Source organism: Channa argus, chromosome 4, assembly GCF_033026475.1.
Source record: "Channa argus isolate prfri chromosome 4, Channa argus male v1.0, whole genome shotgun sequence".
NCBI classification, from domain to species: Eukaryota; Metazoa; Chordata; class Actinopteri; order Anabantiformes; family Channidae; genus Channa; species Channa argus.
Window position 1 is genome coordinate 11,490,362 of NC_090200.1, and position 19,269 is coordinate 11,509,630.

Consider the following 19,269-nt stretch of genomic DNA (forward strand, 5'->3'; position numbering starts at 1 on the left):
GATTGCCTCCTAACATAAAGTGCCTTGAATTGCAGGCAGTGGCAATGAAACTGTTGCACACTGATCAGGATTAGATGGATCCTGTGATGGGAGCACGTACTTGTAGGATGCATGCATGCCTCCTGGGACACAAACACAATCCAAAAGAGGATATATACACCCAACCTTGCTGAAAAGTTAATATAAAAGACCTGCACACAAAACTATATTCAATAAACTACCTATAAAATATTTTATTTCACCTTCTGTCAAAATTCACATATTTTCTCCACTTCACACAGACTAGCAAGTATTAGGTCTTCTTAATCTTCCGATAAGGTGGTGCCATCAGCCAAATACTACAACCTTATTAAAGGCCAAAACTATTCAAGATTAAAAGGAATACCAGTTTATCATTTGCCAAACAGTCATATCCAAAGTGACTTACAAGTAAGAAACACGTACAAGGGCAACTTTGTGTTCAGTGTCTTGCCCAAGGACACTTTAGCATGTGGACAGGAGGAGCCAAACATCGATCTCCTGACCCTGCAACTGAAGGAATGGTATACAACCAGCTCTACCTTCTCAGCCACAGGCCACCACAAAACAATATAAATATATTTAATAAAGAAAGCCATTTCTTTTACTTAAAAGTGAAACATCTGCCTGGTAAAGTGCAATTATTAAACTGTCACTACCAGAATAACCACACCTGATGTATTTTCTGTGGGGTTTAATTATCAGTTTATCAGGTAGCCATGCCAGCGTAAGAGAGGCCCCCCTCTTCTTTACTGGAGGCTGTCAGCTACCAGGATGTCCAGTGGCAATAATTGCACCTGACAAACGAGGCTTGACAAAGGACTGGAGGGTGGTCAACCTCTTACTGATCTGACAGAGCAACTTAATTGAAACTATCAATCAAGGACACTATCCTCTATCTCTCCTTTTCTGACTTAAATTCTTTCCTGCATAATCCATTTCTCCCACTCATAGCTGCAAGAATTTATCTCCTTACTGTCCATCTCACTGCCTCTCATGCTCCCTTGCACACACATTAAGACCAATGTATGTGCGCAACCTCAATATAAATTTATATTGCTTCTCTCTGTTAGCTCACCATCCTTATCATTCCCCTACAGCTCAGAAACACATTACTTGTTTATTACACCATGACCACTAATTAACACACCAGCCCCATATTTTCTGTTTTCTCTCAACAGTCTGCCTGTCTAACTCTGCAGCCGGTTGTTTGTTTGGTGCAGTACCATCAAGCCTCAAAAGCATAGCGGAAGCTTTTTTCCAAATCACAACAGCCCCACGAGTCAGTCTGTGGCAGGAAGGAGAGGATAGAGTCAGAACAAAAGGAAATACCTCCCCTAGTTGGAGAAAAAAGGGTTAAGCCTATTACAGAAGACCAATCAGGACTGGGGAAGCACTGCAAACCTCCGCAGTGAGAGAGAGAGAGAGAGAGAGGGAGGGGGGGGGGAGTGAGAGAGAGAAAGGAGAGCAGAGCGGGAGATAGAGAGATACCAGGAGTGTGATGGTTTGCACTCCAATCCAGACAGTAAGGCAGGGAGGGAGCGCAACAGAGTTTGTAAAATGAGAAGTATTCACACACCAGAAAACATGGATGGATGAGAAAAAGGAGGACAAAGGGAGAAAAATAAAGAATTCCACCAGCATCCCTGTCAAGACACATCACTGTGGACTTATTTTTCCTCTATCTGGGACCCAGGAGTAGTGTGACTCTTGTTCAGTACAATCATCAATATTCAATCCTAATTATTGGATTACTGCATTAAGAAGCAGAAGACATACTAGCAATTTGTATCACTCAACCTGGATCGTTGCAGAGGTGAGAGGGTAGCATTGTGGATGGACCAGCTCCAGAGCATCTGCGTTTGCCCTGCATGGTAAGCTTTGTTGTGTTTTTATGGGGAACACTACTAATTGGTTTGAATTACTGCACACAGTTGAGTAAAATGCATGAGACAGCACAATAAACTCAATCCCCAACATCTCTGTGACCGCAGCAAAACAAAAAAAGTCGTTAGAAACTAAGGATAATTTCCACAATTACTTTAATTATAGTGTAGTGTTGACTTTCATTTTATAGTTAAGTTAAAGTGTAATCTATCAATAACTAATTATAATCAGTATTGCAATTCCAAGTGGCTGTTACAGGAAATATCACAGTCTAAAATGCTTCTGATAAATTCATGCATTGGGATGGCTGTATTTTCCTAAAATGTTAGCACAATAATTATGTCTTACTATAGCTGCATACAATTCCCAAACTATCACTGTCTATGATACAAGAAATCTGATATGCAATTTTGTATTTCAAAGCTGGGTACATTTGAAACGTGACTATTGCTCTCTCATCAGTGATATACTACTATACTCATTGAGCTTGGTGGCTTACATTATGGCATAATGAAGTATGGCATCCCTCACTGAAACAACCTTGACGAATGACCGACAAGATTACATAGATCACATTTAGTGACATAAGAGCAGGGGTCTATGTATTTATAACAAGTTTCCTAAGAAAGTCTATCCAGTTATGAAAATTGTATGTCAATTTCAGTACCACAATTGGCACGCATGCTTTTTTTTAAATTTTCTGTATTAATAGAGTATTCATTAACACTATGAACAAGAATGCCAAAATATTAATATAGTATATATTCCATCTAAAAACAGGAGGCCGAGTTGTAAAATACCAATTGCTTTTGTACAAGCAACTGGTACAAATCAGCCAATGCACAGGAACATAATAAAAAAAAACTCATAGGCTTGTTGCTATGCTAATAGGAGTTCGCTCATTGCCTCTCTACTGAGAATATGTTTATTTTCACTGACGCATCCACTTTCTCCAACCTACTCTCTCTCTTGCGCGCTCTCTCTCTCTCTCTCTCTCTCATCCATTACCTTATCCTTACTCTCTCTTCAGGTCACTGTGATCAAAAGATGTAGCACTGAAGGACAGAAAGATGATACTGTATGCAGCTCATGTTTCCTCAAGTCCAATTATTGCCTGGGATCTTTAAAAAAAAACAAAATCTACAACTTGCGCTCTCTGTCTGATGAACTCAGGTGCACTACCTCACAAGGATGACCTCCTTCTGAATTTCTGAACTTGCCCCACCCTCCGAAGAACATATAAATACGGTTAATCACAAATCACTCATCGATTACACTTGTTATGGTCACCGGACACATATGCACTTCATCGATCTTGTCAGTTCACGCCATCACTGGTGACTCAGGGTTCAGCATGTTGAGGGGCAAACTGACAACCTGTGTTCGATTTACAAGTCAATGGTGGTTGGAGCCAGGCGTACAGAGAGTGATGAAAAAGGTGGAGAGTAAAGGCCTGTTCCATTAGTTTTCCCAGGGGAGATATGGGCCTGGACACTGCCCAAATGTACTGACCCCTCCTGGACACATTCTGGACATTACTGTGGTGTACACTGGGAATCTACATGGCTGATGGCCTGTTGGGAGTACAAGCTATTGGATATAATAATTATTATTTCATTTTACAAACCTGACTAATATCTTCACACTGGAGACAAAAAAAAATAAATAAAAAGCAATGATTTGGATCGTAACATGAGCAGCACATTCCAACTCTGCACAGAGGAAAGAGTCTGTTTCTTTGTTTTCTTGGTTGGCTGTGTCTCTACTGTCTGGGAATATGATGAGATTATAAACAGGAGGTGGCTCTGACATCTTATCCCTGTTCCACTCATCCATCAGTGCTCCCACCATCACTAACGCAAATGGACCAGAGATGTGAGGAAAAAGTCTGGAAAGGACATTAGCTCTCTAACATCTACTGTATGCAGGTGGCTGATTCCTTACCTTCCTTGTTATTGAGGTCAGGAAGAAAAAGCTGGCAGCCCATAGACAGTATTTGGCGAGACAGACAGGTGCTTTTCTGGCTGTCAGCCTCTCTGGAAGGGACAAACAGTGAAAGGAAAAGACTCACTGGGGGGCTCTGCTGGAGCGGAAACACTTTTCCACTGGCTATGTTTGGATGTGATGTCCATCTCTGTGGATCTAACATGGACTCTATGGCCTGATTACACAGTCCTGGTATTCAGATAGTGCTGGAGGGAAGGGTAAATATTGGAAAAAATTATTTTTTCTCCATGTCATCTAGAATGTTATCCAGACTTACTTGATTTTCATATTGCCCATGTTGATCTTTCAATACATTTTATAGTGCATGTGTGTGGGATATGAATATTCTTCAATTATTAAAGTAGTGTCTGAACATACATTTTGTATTTTAAAGTTGATAACAGTTGGCAGCTTGCTGACAATGAGGTAAACATGATTATCTGGCATAACATTTTTAATTAGTAATACACCACCTCCTATAAATTATCAATGACTAAAATGCTGTCTGAAATATTAAGTCTGTCCAAAAGGGAGTGTTATCTACTCTCACCCTCCTTAGTGATATCGGGTAAATATTTACTGTGTATTTATATACTTGCACGATGTCAGCTTTAACAAAAGTCACAAACTCACAATTTACTAAGCTATTACTATGTGGTTCTAAAAATGTAATTTGTTCCAAAGTGTTTATCTGTTATGCCATTGCTATAGATGCGATTGCACAATCAAGGGTGGTAATAAATAAAGTAAAAGCTGATCGAGGTAAGATAATTACTACTTACCATTTGATACCATTTGTATAGTGAGAAACTGGCCTTCAGGATTTGGCAGGAAAAAAGTAAGAGCCCTATTAAAGTATTTGCTCTCAGCAATTCTTATTTAAACACAGGAACTGGCAGCATTATGTCTGACAAGATTTCTCAGATGTCTGTTAATTAAAACTTTCCAGAGATACACCAACACCAACCTCTTCTTTTCTTTTTCTTTTTCTGTTCACAAATGTCCTCTCTCTTCTTATTCTGCAGGATAATGCATATCCTTCCCTATCTGGAACAAGAAGCCACCATGAGCAACGTCACCGTTACCGACAACACTGAACCTTTCAGCCATACCATGAGTCCTGCAACCCCTAGCCCATATCCCTATCCTGTTAGTTTTCAAGTGTCCTTGACTGGCTTCCTCATGCTGGAAATCCTCCTGGGTCTGAGCTCTAACCTCACTGTGCTTGCCCTCTACTGCATGAAGTCGAACCTGATTAGTTCTGTCAGTAACATCGTCACTATGAACCTCCATGTGTTGGATGTGCTGGTCTGCGTGTGCTGCATTCCCCTCACTATTGTGGTGGTGCTGCTCTCACTGGATGAAGACACTGCCCTTGTCTGCTGCTTTCATGAAGCCTGTGTCTCTTTTGCTAGTGTTGCCACTGCTGCTAACGTGCTTGCCATTACCCTTGATCGATATGACATCTCTGTCAAACCAGCCAACCGGGTGCTGACAATGGGCCGTGCACTGGCCCTCCTGGCTGCAATTTGGGTTCTATCCTTTGCTAGTTTCCTTGTACCCTTTATTGAGGTGGGTTTCTTTGCCCAGGGCCATGCTGAACTAAACCAAACAGCAGTGGAGAATGTGGTCCACATCAACCAGTACTATACAGAACTTGGCATCTATTACCACTTGCTTGCTCAGATTCCTATTTTTTTCTTCACTGCTGTTGTTATGCTTATCACCTACTCAAAGATCCTACAAGCTCTCAATATTCGTATTGGCACACGTTTCCATGCTTCACAGAAGAAAAAGGCTCGCAGGAAAAAGCGTCCATCCATGACAGTAATGACAACACAGCAAGAGGCCACAGATGGATCTCAGAGCAGTGGTAGCCGCAACCCCACTCTGGGCATGCGTACCTCTGTATCTGTAATCATTGCCTTGCGCAGAGCTGTAAAACGCCACAGAGAAAGGCGAGAGCGTCAAAAAAGGGTTTTCAGAATGTCCCTCCTTATTGTGTCTACTTTCCTATTGTGCTGGACACCAATCACGGTACTAAATACAGTCATTTTAAGTGTAGGGCCCAGTGACCTAATGGTGAAGCTAAGACTGGGCTTCCTTGTCATGGCTTATGGGACCACTATCTTTCATCCTCTACTCTATGCTTTCACTAGGCAAAAGTTCCAGAAAGTATTGAAAAGCAAGATGAAGAAGCGAGTGGTGTCCATCATTGAGGCAGATCCTACCCCTAATAACGCTATTATCCACAATTCCTGGATCGACCCAAAGAGGAACAAAAAGGTGACATTTGAGGACAAAGACGCCCAACAGAAATGTCTGTCTTCTGAGGATGTGGAGTGAAGGAACATATTTTCTTCATATGGTCAATAAAAGCAGCTAAAACAGACTTCAGGTCATGGTGAATAAGGGAAAATGTTCATCCAAAGCAGTAATGTAAATAATGTGTAAAGGGATGTACAAAAACAAGAAATGAATAATTTATTACTATTTATTGAGAACAAACGTAGGTTTATAGATAAACAATATACTGTAGATTTTGCATGTCCTGGCAATATACAGTACATTGTGTACATACATAATATATGTACAACATAGGGTAAACAAGGTGTGTATATATAGAAAGAGAGAAGTAGGAACTGTTATATATATATATATATATATGTATATTTATAATAAATTTCATGTTCAGTCAACTAAAGCAGCAAAGACTCCCTATTCTCCCCTCCCCCAAGTAAAGCGTACGTGATTTTGTAACAGCTCTGAGATTACTCCCATTCATCACCATGCCACTTGCTCTGACAACAGACCTTACAGTCCCTAGTGACCACTGACCTTATTGCCTGGGAGCCTTCAGAGTGAAGGCCCTTACTGTGAAATGAGGCTACAGGTATGGGGATGGGGTAAAAACAAGGGAATGCAAGATAAACAAACCAGCAAAATGTGAAGACAAAGAATTCAAAAGTAATAGGTGGCACATGTTATCTTCCAATAGAAGAAAAGCCCTGATGGGTACTGTTCCTAATCACTGCTTTTTTGAATTAAAGGAAGACACTAACATTCCTCGGTCAACAGAATGTGGTTTTCATCATGTTGTTTGACATAAACCAGATGTAATCAAAACCTAAACTGTTACGCTTAACAGTCATCTCCTTGAGCCAAATGGAAAATTTACTGTTGCCTTATTTCAGTATGATAAATAGAGTATGACTTTACGGTGGAACAGGGACTGTCACAGGGAGAGCAAACCTTGAACACAACCAGACAAAATATGTTTTTTTCTGAAATGATAACACCCTTGATATTTTCATATAGTCGTTATTTAATGAATCTAAAGCTAATGCTGGAAACGGCTGTTTTCACATGGCTGTTTGTTTTTTAATAAGACTAGCCTAACAAAATTGCTCACCAAATAAGCAGATCCATACTTGCAATAAAGAACTGCTGAAAAAAAATCGGAAAAGATTCTTATACACATTGACAGACAATGAGGTTCTTCTTCTTCCCTGGCTGTGTGTGTCTACCAATAATGTGTGTGATACTTTGTTTGTGTAGGAATAAGACTGTGAAACTGTATTTCCCAAGTGGCCTTTGCTCATAGATTAAAATGCAGTAAGCTTTGTATTTTTGGCTCAACTTGTCTGTGAACAAAGCTTGTCCTAAATAAGTAGGAATAACTTAGTGGCTCAGTTGCTAGAGTGTCGGCCTACCGACCATAAGGTCAGAGGAACGAACCCCGCTCTTCTTGACCACATGGCTAAGTGTCCCTGGGCAAGACGCTGAACCCCCAACAGCCCATCCCCATCCCCATCTCCATCTGTGCAGTGCCGCTCCAAAGCCCGGTAGAAATTGGGGAGGGTTGCGTCAGGCATCCGGTGTAAAAACTGTGCCAAATCAACATGCAGACAAAATGTTCCTCTGTGGCGACCCTGAACTCACGGGAAAAACAAACAACTGTAGTAGAATTTGAGTTGTACAAATCAGCTTATTAGATTTGTTCTCAAATATAATGCTGATATTAAACCAGAGTTAGAATATTTGTTAACATCTAATGCCATGTTTAGCTGGCCTAGTGGCTTGGGCTACCTTTACAATGCATAGGTCAAGCATTACAGTCTGCCAAAAATGTGGATGTATAAAGTGTATTTGGAAACATGTATAAAAAGGTACACACTGTACCCCACAATATATTCCAATACTAAGCATTTTTGGTCTTTGATGTTTGAGGTACAGTAGAAAACTTAGGAACCCTTTATATTATCGTGAGAGCATAGGGCTGTTGGGAAGCAGAACAATTACGCAACCTCTATTGGATGCTTCTCTGGCTGTCAGTGTGTGGTTTGTAGCACAACAGGGAGCAGTGATATGAAAATATTAATGTAGGCAAGGTTCTTTATGACCCTGCCATATACAGGCAGTGTGTATGTCACGGTGCCTTTAGGGCTCGTCTGTGATTAAGAGGGGAGATGGGATCACAGCCAGCAACAGATTAGCTCACAGGGAGAGAAAATGACCTATGAGGTGAAACACAGAGTTAGAGATACATTTAACACTTTAATGTATATGAGAAGCAGCTTAGGAGTGGAGTGGTTAGTGCTGCCGCCTCACAGCTAGAAGGTCCCTAGTTCAGATTTATTAGTTTAGACACATGCATATGAAGTTTATTGTTGATTCAAAATAATCTGTGAGTGTAAATTGGTTGTCTTTCTGTGTATGTCTCTCTGTGTTTGCCGTTGCTGTAAGTAGACCCCACATCTTGCTCAATTACAGCTGGCATAGACTCCAGCCTTCCGCCTGAACATGATTAGTGGTTAAGATAATAGACAGATAGATAGATAGACAGATAGATAGATAGACAGATAGAAAGATAGATAGATAGATGTATACAAGTCCAATTTTAGGAAGAATACTGGTAGAATACTAAAGGAATACTGGTCGACAAATGTATACCTGAGACTATTGCTACCACTGTGAATTAGACCTCGGCTCAAATGTTAGGTGCTATTGTGAACTTTGTGAGTTATGAGTTATATGATTACCTTCTAAAATTACCTGTCAAAACTCAATGCTATATACACCAACTAGAACAATTTGTCCTAGTTCACAATTTGACCATTTGTTTTTTCTATCCTTAGTGGCATCTATGCTGACCAAGCCAAAAAGATCTTTAAGCACAACATAGCCTGTCATTCTAACCCAATTGCCATTTTGTTAACACTTCATTATTCAGTCTGACATTCGATCTTGTTAGTCATTTTGTATTTCGGAGCAGGGTATGTTGCTCCTAGTAATCAGTCAGACTGATGCATCCATTCCCTTGATGTAATTTTCAGCCGACGCACAAGCTAAGTGAGTACTGGGTAGGATCATTTAGCTTTAAAGTATGTCATTTTAATCAATATAAAATAATGACAAGTCACCAAATGTTTATTTAATTATTTTCTTGTTTGCTGTCATTGCGCACACCAAACACCATTGCTTTCAGCTTCCTGTATGTAATCCTTCATTGAGAAAATCGAGAGAAGAGCTGTTTTTGGTCATTGATACTGCTTTCTTTTTTTCTGACAATCTTTATTTTGCAGCTCTGACACAGAAGACAATGTTGTACTGTAAATACCTTGTTTTTATCTTTAAAAAAAGGTTTCAACTGTCTCTGTGTCAGTTATATTGGGGAAAAGCTACAACAACTGAGTTTTGAAACTTTGCTCAATGGGCACAGCTCTGATTATAGTTGTACTTGACAGCTTAAAGGTTTGATGTTGTTTAAGAGAGAGAATGTTATCAGGTATTACTGCAAAGAAGAGCTAATCTGTCTATGAAAACTACCCTGAATAAATAAAGGTAAAAGAAAAAAATTGCAGAAATTCAAAATCAGTGTGGATACACTTACATTTAAAAAAAAGGAAATCATGTAAATAGCTACACAATGTGCACCAGTACTTAATGTAGTTGCAATATAAGCCTTAAGTACTAATTGTAACAAAATATAATTCATACATTTAAAGTTCCATACATTTAGGACACCTGTGACTGAAACTATGGCTCTGTTTTATTGTTATGTTATATTTGATTTGAATTTTGTCTACCAAACTCTAATTGCTAGAGAGAGAGAGAGTTTATGTTTGTACTCCATTAAAGAATGGGTAATACATCTTTATTGTAACAATAAAAGGTACATTACCCAGGACCACCTTCACCGTTATTGACATTTACAAAACAGTTCAGCATTGCTGGTTAGCAAGTTGGAAAGGTTATCACAACACAACTACACCTCCAACCTGAGGTGGCCTACAGATAACTAAACAGGTCATTATGCTAACATAACAGACAGCCTTTCTAGACTCACTTGAAGTGCCCTTTTCCTTTTCACCAATACACTACATCAAGCTGCTGTCCCTACCACATACATTGTGTCCTTTCACTCTCTCACTCAATGGTTGCCTCTCTTAGGAAGTCATCCCCAATTTAGATGCCATCTCTTCAGGACCCTTCTCTATCCAGCCACAGACACAGAATAAAAGCTTGGGAAATCACATTACTGTGTCCGTATGGAGCTTCTATTGCATTAGGTCAGCGAACACTCAACTGTAATTCTGCTATCGCAGAGAAGAAGAAAGTGAATTGAGCACACCAGCCAGCACAGCATAGCAAATTGTTGCTTGTGGTCATTTTCCAAATGTTACTTTCACCAAGCAACAATTAGAGAGATGTAAGGAGACTTTATAGAGTTGGAAGATATATGATGCTGACATACAACCTATAATATCTGTACAACAAAACCTATGGCTGAAACAGCAACCAGGAAGAAAAGCAGAAAGATAATGGAGCATGACCTCTATCTCCTATAGCCTTAATAGCATCATTGAGGGGTATTGGAGAAAATAACACACCAGAAGCTTACTGTTCTCTGTCGTTATCAGAAGAGTGCAGACATTCAATGCCACATGAAGTGCTCTCCTTTATTATCGACTCTGCATCAGAGAACAAAAAGAATCGTGGGGGGTAAACAGTGACAACAATTTGTACATGCATACTAAAGTAAACAATACAAGTTGCGGCATTACGATTTTAAAACTAATATAATCATTGTATATCAAGTGGAAATGGCCACTGATTAAAAAAAAAAAATTGTGTTATCAAGCACAGTCATAGTGTGTAAGAATTTTATAGTTTATGAGGTTTGCCCATATTGTGTTTAAATCTTAATCATCCTCTAAGAAATGGCTCAGACAAAGGGACTGACTCATATATTCTTATCGCACCAAACCAAAAATGTGAAGGACAAAAAGAAGTCAGAAGTTTTGTGCCGACATGGCTGTATGCCCAGTCCCAGTATGTGTGTGTGCACCTGCCGGTCAGTGTGTGACTGTGTGTTTATGCATGCATCTATTCAGCAGTGTGTCTATATTCCAGCGTGTGTATCTATACACATACATTATGTGCACACAGCCACATGTCAGTCCAATTGTTTTATCGTGTCTTAACCACTGTGTGTGAGCAAGGACAAAGCTGAGAGAAGATTGCTCAACTACAGCCCCCCTCAAAGTGATGACTACTGTCTGGTGATTATACCACCACTCTTCTCTCCACATAAAAAGATATGAATGGAACCGCCACAACACAGCTCACTAACACACCGCCAGCTTGAGATTGACACTACATGGTGAACATTTATATTCATTAAAGAGAAAAGAGACTATTACATTTTAAATAGACTCCATTCTCCTCCAAATACCCTCATGTCACAATAGGACTGCAAAGTGGCATAAGTTATTTTTTGTGTCCAGGGCTTCTGAAGCAAAGGTCCCATTTATTGGATAGACAACTAGGCTTGGATAGATTTAGAGCTCATTACAGTTGAATCATGGTAGAAAAGATGAGTATTAGTTTTAGGGAGTCTTTAATAAAACCCCAAAGTTCCCAGCCCACATAAAACCATAGGAGTGACATATAAGCTAAAAGTGAATTACAAAGCAAACTTCCACATCAAATTATTGGTAATGTCTAGCACAAGCTAAAGAACAACCTTGGTAAAAAAAAAATAAATAAAGGTAATTAAAAGACAGTTTGGGGCAAATGTGTGGATCACCTGCAAGAAATTTCAGTCTCTTTGGCTTTGAGTCACACCTCTAACTGGTTTATACTTCCATCTGCACAATTAATCAAAAAAGAAAATTAGGACTCCAACCAAGCTAATTTTAGCCACGTCAATACGTCTAAGTAATTCATTCCTTCATACCAGCATTAAATACAATAACAAAAGGCTTCATCCATTATGGCACAGAACAAAATGAAACTTAATATAAATTATACTGGAAGATACAGTAGTGCACCCTCTTTTGGAGCAATCGATGGGTGTGTGGTGAGAGTATGGGAGAGAGAGACTTTGTGTTGCTGGACCCACCGAGGCAGCTGTACTGGCCATTAACTGCACTGCAGATCCCCTTGAGCTCCTCTTACAATAGCACTCTGTAAAAAAATGTTTTCTGCCCACTATCTGCACACACACCTTCAACATAAGGTTGCTGGGAAACAGTCTACACAGCTATTGTAGAAACATGTTCTGTGGAATAATCATCTGGCCTTTCATTCATCTCCTTGGTCAACGAAGTAATTATTATGACACATATGTCTAATGGTAATTTATAGTCCAAATACCAAGAACCATTGGAAGTGGGATACATCTGACTGTGGATTCAGACGTTGCCACTACAAGAAAAGTTGCTGATGTTCACTAAGATCAAAGGGGTTGCAAAAGAACTTTTAAAAGAGTTTGTACTCCACCAGTCAATTGTCGGGCAGATTTGCAGTGGCAAACATCAGTATTCATTTGTCTATCGTCCAAAGATAATAGAACCACAATGGTAGACATGGAAAACTTGCAAGGAAGAAGCAATTACTCTGCAAAAAGCAGATTTCGGCCTAACCAGGGTTCACTTAAGGCCATACAGTATGGATAAGCTAGAAAGCTCATGAGACTAAAGTAGATCATTTTCATTCAAACCAAAAACATTATGATTGACCACAAGGAAAAACTGCATTCCAGTATCCTTATTATCTTATCCCATGCTTTGCTACCTTTGGACCAAGACAAGGAAATTCTTGTCAAATTATTGACAGGAAAATTCCTAGGAATCCCTCTGCAAACTGAAGCTCAACAGAAAGTGGAGCGTGCAGTAAGACAACCCTAAACATACAAGTCATTCTACCAAACAACAGTTAAACATTAACATTAAATATATGCTCTCCGTTTGCTGATTAAAGTCTTGAGCTTAATACTATAGAAAGACCCACTTGAGGTTTGTTAGACTTATTATAGATAGATCCCATGAAAATTGACACTTGTGGCTATTTTTGAAAATCAAATCCCCAACAAGTCACGTTCATGCATCACAAAATGCTAAAACATAAGGTGCTGAATTTTTCCAGTCTTCAATTTAGAGTCAGTTAGGTTTTTGTTATGTCTTAGATCAAGTCTCAAGTCACTGGCTAAAGTCTAATGGGAGATTAGTCTAATTGGAGATGGTATAAAAAGGGTTAGAGTGCACATTTCCACCAGAATACTGACAAATTTAGTTAGTGACTGACCAACGTACGTCTTCCTTGGTCACCATAAAATAAAATAATGTAAATACCCTCTAAATATTTTTAATTTGACGTTCAACCGAATTTAAACATTAATTCATTTTGCAATTTGTACAAAATCTACCGCCTATTACGGATACCACATTTAAAGTGCAGGGCCCAAACACTACATTTGAAACAAATTTTAAAAGTCTAACTCATATTAGATGCAGTTAAATTTAAAGACTCCAAAACTAAACAAAAATCATTCAACAGCTACTTCAGCGCTAAGCTAGCGGATTTTCTTCACAGCCAACACACAGCTCAAAGTTAGCACAGGGAATGACGGTATCAGCAGCTTATTTATCTGGTCAACATAAACGCCAGGTCTATTTAATGTAAAGATTACTTTTCATTTTCTATAAACATATAATGTAACATGAACAAACGCAGAAACTCTCAAAATTGCCTTCTGTCAAATAGCTAGGGCTAGCTAGTTTGAAGTACACAACGTTACCTATGTAGATGTCTTCTTACGTCACTACCGGGATTTAACAGAATTACTCTGCGCAGCATTTATTTCCATTTTTAGCCTCAGGACTTCCAGAAGTATCTTTGACACAGTCTTTCTGTTTACTCCAAAATTTCGACTTTAATGTTACTTAAGCAAAGTGTATCCTGGCCAACACTGGGTTCTCAGATCCATCACACACGCACCTGTCTCTGCGACAGTTTCACGCCTGAACTTCTTCTTACGCGCCACCAATAGGAAAGGAAATTAATTGCAGCGCCAGTTTGACGCCAGCAGTTCTACACATGCAGTTGCTTTTTGATTTTTGCATCAATAATAAAAAAAATTAAAAAAGAGCTAAAATGTGTCAGCTCGGTTTAACTTTGGCACGATTTTATAAATTTGACCAAAAGTCATCAACCTCCTCTTTTTCTACTGTAGGGGCAACATGGCCCTACCTTCTAACCAGGTCTTGAAAGAGAGGCTAGCAAACAAACACCTGTAGACAAGCAACTCTCTGTTGGCTGTCAGTGTCTCACCTCCAGCATTTTGGATCTGATACTGCATCCTCCAAGAGATTCTACCTTACATTTTGTTTTTCTCCTTTTGCACGACAGATGTTCTGATCCCTTTCTGTTTGTTTGCTTTCCTTCTCTAGTCTGCATCTGTGTGCTTGAGTTTTTCTTTTTTTATCTGTATGCAGAGTGTATCCTCTTGACTGAGTGGAGTGGTTCGCATGGCTTTGATCCTATCAGTTTGGCAGGACTTCCTTCAGTGGGACCCAAAAATATGACCACATCAATAAGCTGTGTGCTTGTTTGTTTAAGTAAATCAGTTTGCAGCCTTTGTTCACCTATTTTTAATATGACTGTTCCCCAGATTTCTAGCACAGCATTGCACACCAAGTTTCATTGTGATAGTGGGAAACATGTCATCGGTTATTGCTATCCTAACAATTATGTACTAATATTTTATAGTTTCTTTTAAAAGTGTAGCTTTCTTAGTACCAGCATTTATGAAGTATGCATGCATTGTCATATTGACTACTGTAACTGTATAAAGACAGGCAATATTAAAATGACCAGAGCTCTTTCCACCAAGCACACACAGCCTGACCATCTGCTTATTGCAGGCATTTTACTATAATGACACTTATTCTCCTGAGCTGCGACCTCTGAGATGTGAAGAGAAGAGAGCAATCAAAGCACATTCAGTTCTGCTGCAGTCATTTGCCTGCTCTCAAAAAGCTATCACAGGGTGCAGCTGTAAACATTTTGCTCCTCGGCACTCCTGAGACACTCTGTCAAAAAGGGGTAGCAGCTATCAGTCTCTTTCACAGAGGAAGCCAGGGTGAATACACTTTGCAAGCTGAATAGAGTGAAGAGGGCAAAATACACAAAATAGTCCAGGGAGCTGAATTAGGTGGGGGGAAAAAATCTTTATTTAAAAGGAAGCGTGTACCAAAAGCTGTGCTCAAGAATTCCCTTAGTCTCAGTTGTTGACGTGCAACACACATGCAGCTTATGTGTTTATAGGAACGCTACAAGCTGTTTGTGTTCCTATTTAAAAGGCACAGAAAAACACAAAATGAGCAACCTTTTGGGGTCTTTAAAGTCTACATCTCCTATTTCAGAAGAAGAAAGAATTTATATTACATCATATTTTACATTCACTATTTATATTGAGCCATTGTGTAAAATAGCCCTTTATCCACAATGCTGCTCATCTTGAGCAGCTAAATGCAAAAGGAATATCTACAAATGCAGTGCACAGAGGACCACCTACATCCTGTCATTGCACTAAGGCTTCTGTAAATGATATTAGTAGATAGTGTCGCCCCCCTGTGGACTTTTGTTTCATCTCTTTTTGCAGGAAATACCCCGTCAAAAAAGTCAACTTATCCAAAGAGAAGTCTGCTTGTTTATCTTAGAAGTTTTGAAATGCATATAAATGTTTTTGTTAATTTTATCAGAGCGCCCCTTCTCCAATGACTATTTTTCTACCATGACATGAAATGTGAGAAAACACCAGCAAACACTCTCACCCTTGCACACATCTAGAGAATAATGTTGTAAAAGTAAAAGATAGATCTCTTGTAAAGGTCATTTGGTAGACGGAAAATGTAACAGTTGTTCAGTCTGAAGGCTGTGATTTTTAACAAATCCAAGTGAGCTGACAAAATTAGGTCAAACATCTAGTCGAGGTTTTATTTAGGCCTGTAGGTTCTCAGATACCCACCCCACCAGCTGTTGTGAATGTGTGTGAGTGCACGTGTGTGTGTCTGTACATTCCCGTTCTTCTGATCATTCAACTTTGTCTGGTAAGCCAACATTTCTTTTTTATTGCTTCGAATAGATTGACTGCCTCCAGCTTTTACATGAAATGAGAACAGCAGTCAGTGATACTTGTGCTGAAGAGTTAAAATAGATTTAAAAGTAGAAGTTTATAAATAGCAAGAGGCTGAGTGCTACAAATTGTCTGTTGCATGAAACAGGCCGACTGAATTATCTCAATTACTTCACAGCGTACAACAGTAGCATTTGTTATAGCAGAGTTTAATGTACAATAAACAGAGTAACTAGAAAAGAGAATTATTTTTTAATGCAATACTCTTTTAATGTAGACATCTACGATACATGAAAAGGACGCGTCTCATAGTGGGAACCTTTATTTTAGTAATAGTTTGTCGTGCCACAGAAAGTTAATAACACGTGTATAATCTCTTTTAGAAATCCCATTTACCATGACTCTCCAGTGGACGGCTGTGGCTTTCTTCCTTTACGCTGAGATAGCAGTCAGTCTCATCTTATGTATACCCTTCATATCAGCATACAGGTATTAAAAAACAGTTCATCCAGCAGCTCATGGTCAGCTTCATGTGCATCAGCTCATTCTCCATCGGTCAAACGATGTCCTGTGCACGACACTAATTGTATATACAGTAAGGGAACCAAGAGACGAAGTTCACACAAATCACCAGCAGAGTGCATCTATGTCCTTTCTACAATACAGTATAAATCACATTGATTGTATTTTATGCAGTTACACTTGTTGTGTCCTTTTGATCTATTTTCTAGATGGCGTTTGGTTTTCAGCTGGAGAATGTGGAACTGGTTATCTCCATATTGGAACAAATGCTTCTTCACTATGATCATGGTCCTTATTGTTCTTTTCCTGGGTAAGCAATATGCTGTGATTCAAACATCATCTGGTGTGAGTGACAGACATTAAATAATACTGATGACATGTTTTCCATCCAGCCAAGGCAGCATCAGTCATGGTTCTGTCCTCCTGTTCATCCACAGATGCCGTTCGAGAGGTGCAGAAGTACTCGGTTTCCCAGTCCACGCAAGATGCCGAGGTGAACCCCAATTTGTTCGACCATATCAACATGAAGCTGTTCAGAGCACAGAGGAACCTCTACATATCCGGCTTCTCTCTCTTCCTCTGGTTGTTAGTGAAACTCATCTCCACATTCATTCAGACTTAAAGAAAGTACCTAGCTTTCCTCTTGCTTATTCAATTCACTTTCTAAGATCTTGTCTTCCTTCACGTCTACTGGTTTTTGTCTTTTTTGTCCCATTTAGTATCATACGTCGAGTTGTCACCTTGCTAAACCAGGTTGCTGCCATCTTGGAGAACACTGCAGGTCTTCAGACGCAGATAGATTGTGCAGTCAGAGCCGCACAGCAGCACCAAGAAGACAACCTGATGCTCAAACAAGTCTGAAATAGACAGTACATGTTTTCTTCTGTCCCAAATGGCAATTTACTGCATTTTCTTCCCATTAAGCTTCATTTTGAAGTATAACATGACTGCATTTGTTTGTTATTGTGAGTCATGTTCACCAATTTAAATCACTTCATGTTATAGTATTAATTCACACTATATTTTATTGTTTTTCTAATGTGCTCTGTTGTGTTCTGTTAAAATAAATAATTTAAGCTTGGTGATTACAGACAGTCCTTTATGTGCAGGCTCTCCTGGAAGGAGAAAAATCCATGTCAGCAAAAAATGAGCAACTGAAGCTGGAGGTTGAGAGGCTGTCAGGACAACTGAAGGCTGCAGAGAAGGGTGAGTAATCATTGCTGCAATCAGATAAGATACTCTGCAGTCGTATGTTTCATTTCATACGAAAACTATTAACAAAAAGATATAATTAGGAGACAGTATTATACATTTATCATCAAACAAGAACAGACACTGTCTGTCACTCTTCTTGATTCTCTGCGTATTCTTGTACTGGTTTATAAAAGAAGTATAATGTAAAAGTCAAGCATTATATAAAGCAATTTACTGGTGTAGCATTGTTTACGTGTTTAGCTGTGCACAAGACTCATGCAGAAGTAGAGGCCATGAAGAGGCAGAGCAAAGGACTGGCACAAGAGTATGACAGATTACTGAGGGAACACACTCAACTCCAGGTAACAGACCTACAGTGTGTGCATGCAAAAACAAAATGACAAGGTACTTACTGAAAACTCACCATACCAACACTGGAGTGATCGATGATTGTTTTTGTTTTTATATCTCTTGCTTGATTCACAGAATCTCCAGAGTGTTGAAGACAAAAAGGACCAGTAAGCACAGGAATACAGTGACAGATTCATTTGCTATTTATCCTTTAGATCCCCTTTCTTTCTCATTAAACTAGAACTGAGAGTCTCATGCAGTTGGCCACCAGAGGCCATGTTTGTACGGCCTTTTATAGCTTAAACCTTTCTTTGAAGCTTAAACTGAGGCACATTTATAATTTATAGACTCAAACCAACAGTATGTTATTAGGAGAAAAACCAAAACCCTGTTTTATGAGTGCACATGAAGAGTTTTGTTTGTTAATCTAATGACTATTCACAGTCTACAAATGACTGGAAATGTTGTTGTATACTAAGAGCTCATGTTGTTTGTGCTCATCTTTTTTGATCAGCTAACACCCCAGGAATCATTTATGCTCTCATTTAAAAATATAACTCAACGATTTGCGTAGCCAGTCCAACAAGTGTTTTCCTGCTAACACGCCGTATAGAATTAAGTTATCGTAATTTTTATGGTCATAAATCAGTTTGTCACGAAGATATTTTACATTTGTTTGGATATAAACATTTAATATGTTTGACTCTGTATTTTTGGATTGATGTCTGCCTAATAACTTTAATAATAGTTATGTAATAGTAGAGCTACATGAAAACTGCGTTGACCCACATAATTTTGACATTTTGTAGCTTCTTATGTAAAAGACAAATGCATGAGCATAAAAATAAACAAACACTGAACAAAAAACCAAACTTTCTTAAGATTGA

At 39.1% G+C, this 19,269-nt stretch overlaps 2 protein-coding genes across 2 annotated transcripts; both read left to right on the plus strand.

Annotated features, from left to right (window-relative positions):
• Nucleotides 1-1,486: 1,486 nt before the first annotated feature.
• Nucleotides 1,487-9,693, plus strand: LOC137125894 (G-protein coupled receptor 22-like). Its single transcript, XM_067502099.1, has 3 exons — nt 1,487-1,892; nt 2,936-4,109; nt 4,917-9,693. The coding sequence occupies exon 3, from the start codon at nt 4,921-4,923 to the stop codon at nt 6,235-6,237; it is 1,317 nt and encodes a 438-aa protein (XP_067358200.1). The 5' UTR covers nt 1,487-1,892; nt 2,936-4,109; nt 4,917-4,920; the 3' UTR covers nt 6,238-9,693.
• A 6,524-nt stretch (nt 9,694-16,217) lies between these two features.
• Nucleotides 16,218-19,237, plus strand: LOC137125895 (B-cell receptor-associated protein 29-like). Its single transcript, XM_067502100.1, has 8 exons — nt 16,218-16,289; nt 16,699-16,804; nt 17,047-17,147; nt 17,275-17,422; nt 17,557-17,692; nt 17,947-18,043; nt 18,293-18,393; nt 18,518-19,237. Exons 2-8 carry the CDS (start codon nt 16,713-16,715, stop codon nt 18,551-18,553), a joined length of 711 nt encoding a protein of 236 aa, XP_067358201.1. The 5' UTR covers nt 16,218-16,289; nt 16,699-16,712; the 3' UTR covers nt 18,554-19,237.
• The last annotated feature ends 32 nt before the right edge of the window (nt 19,238-19,269 follow it).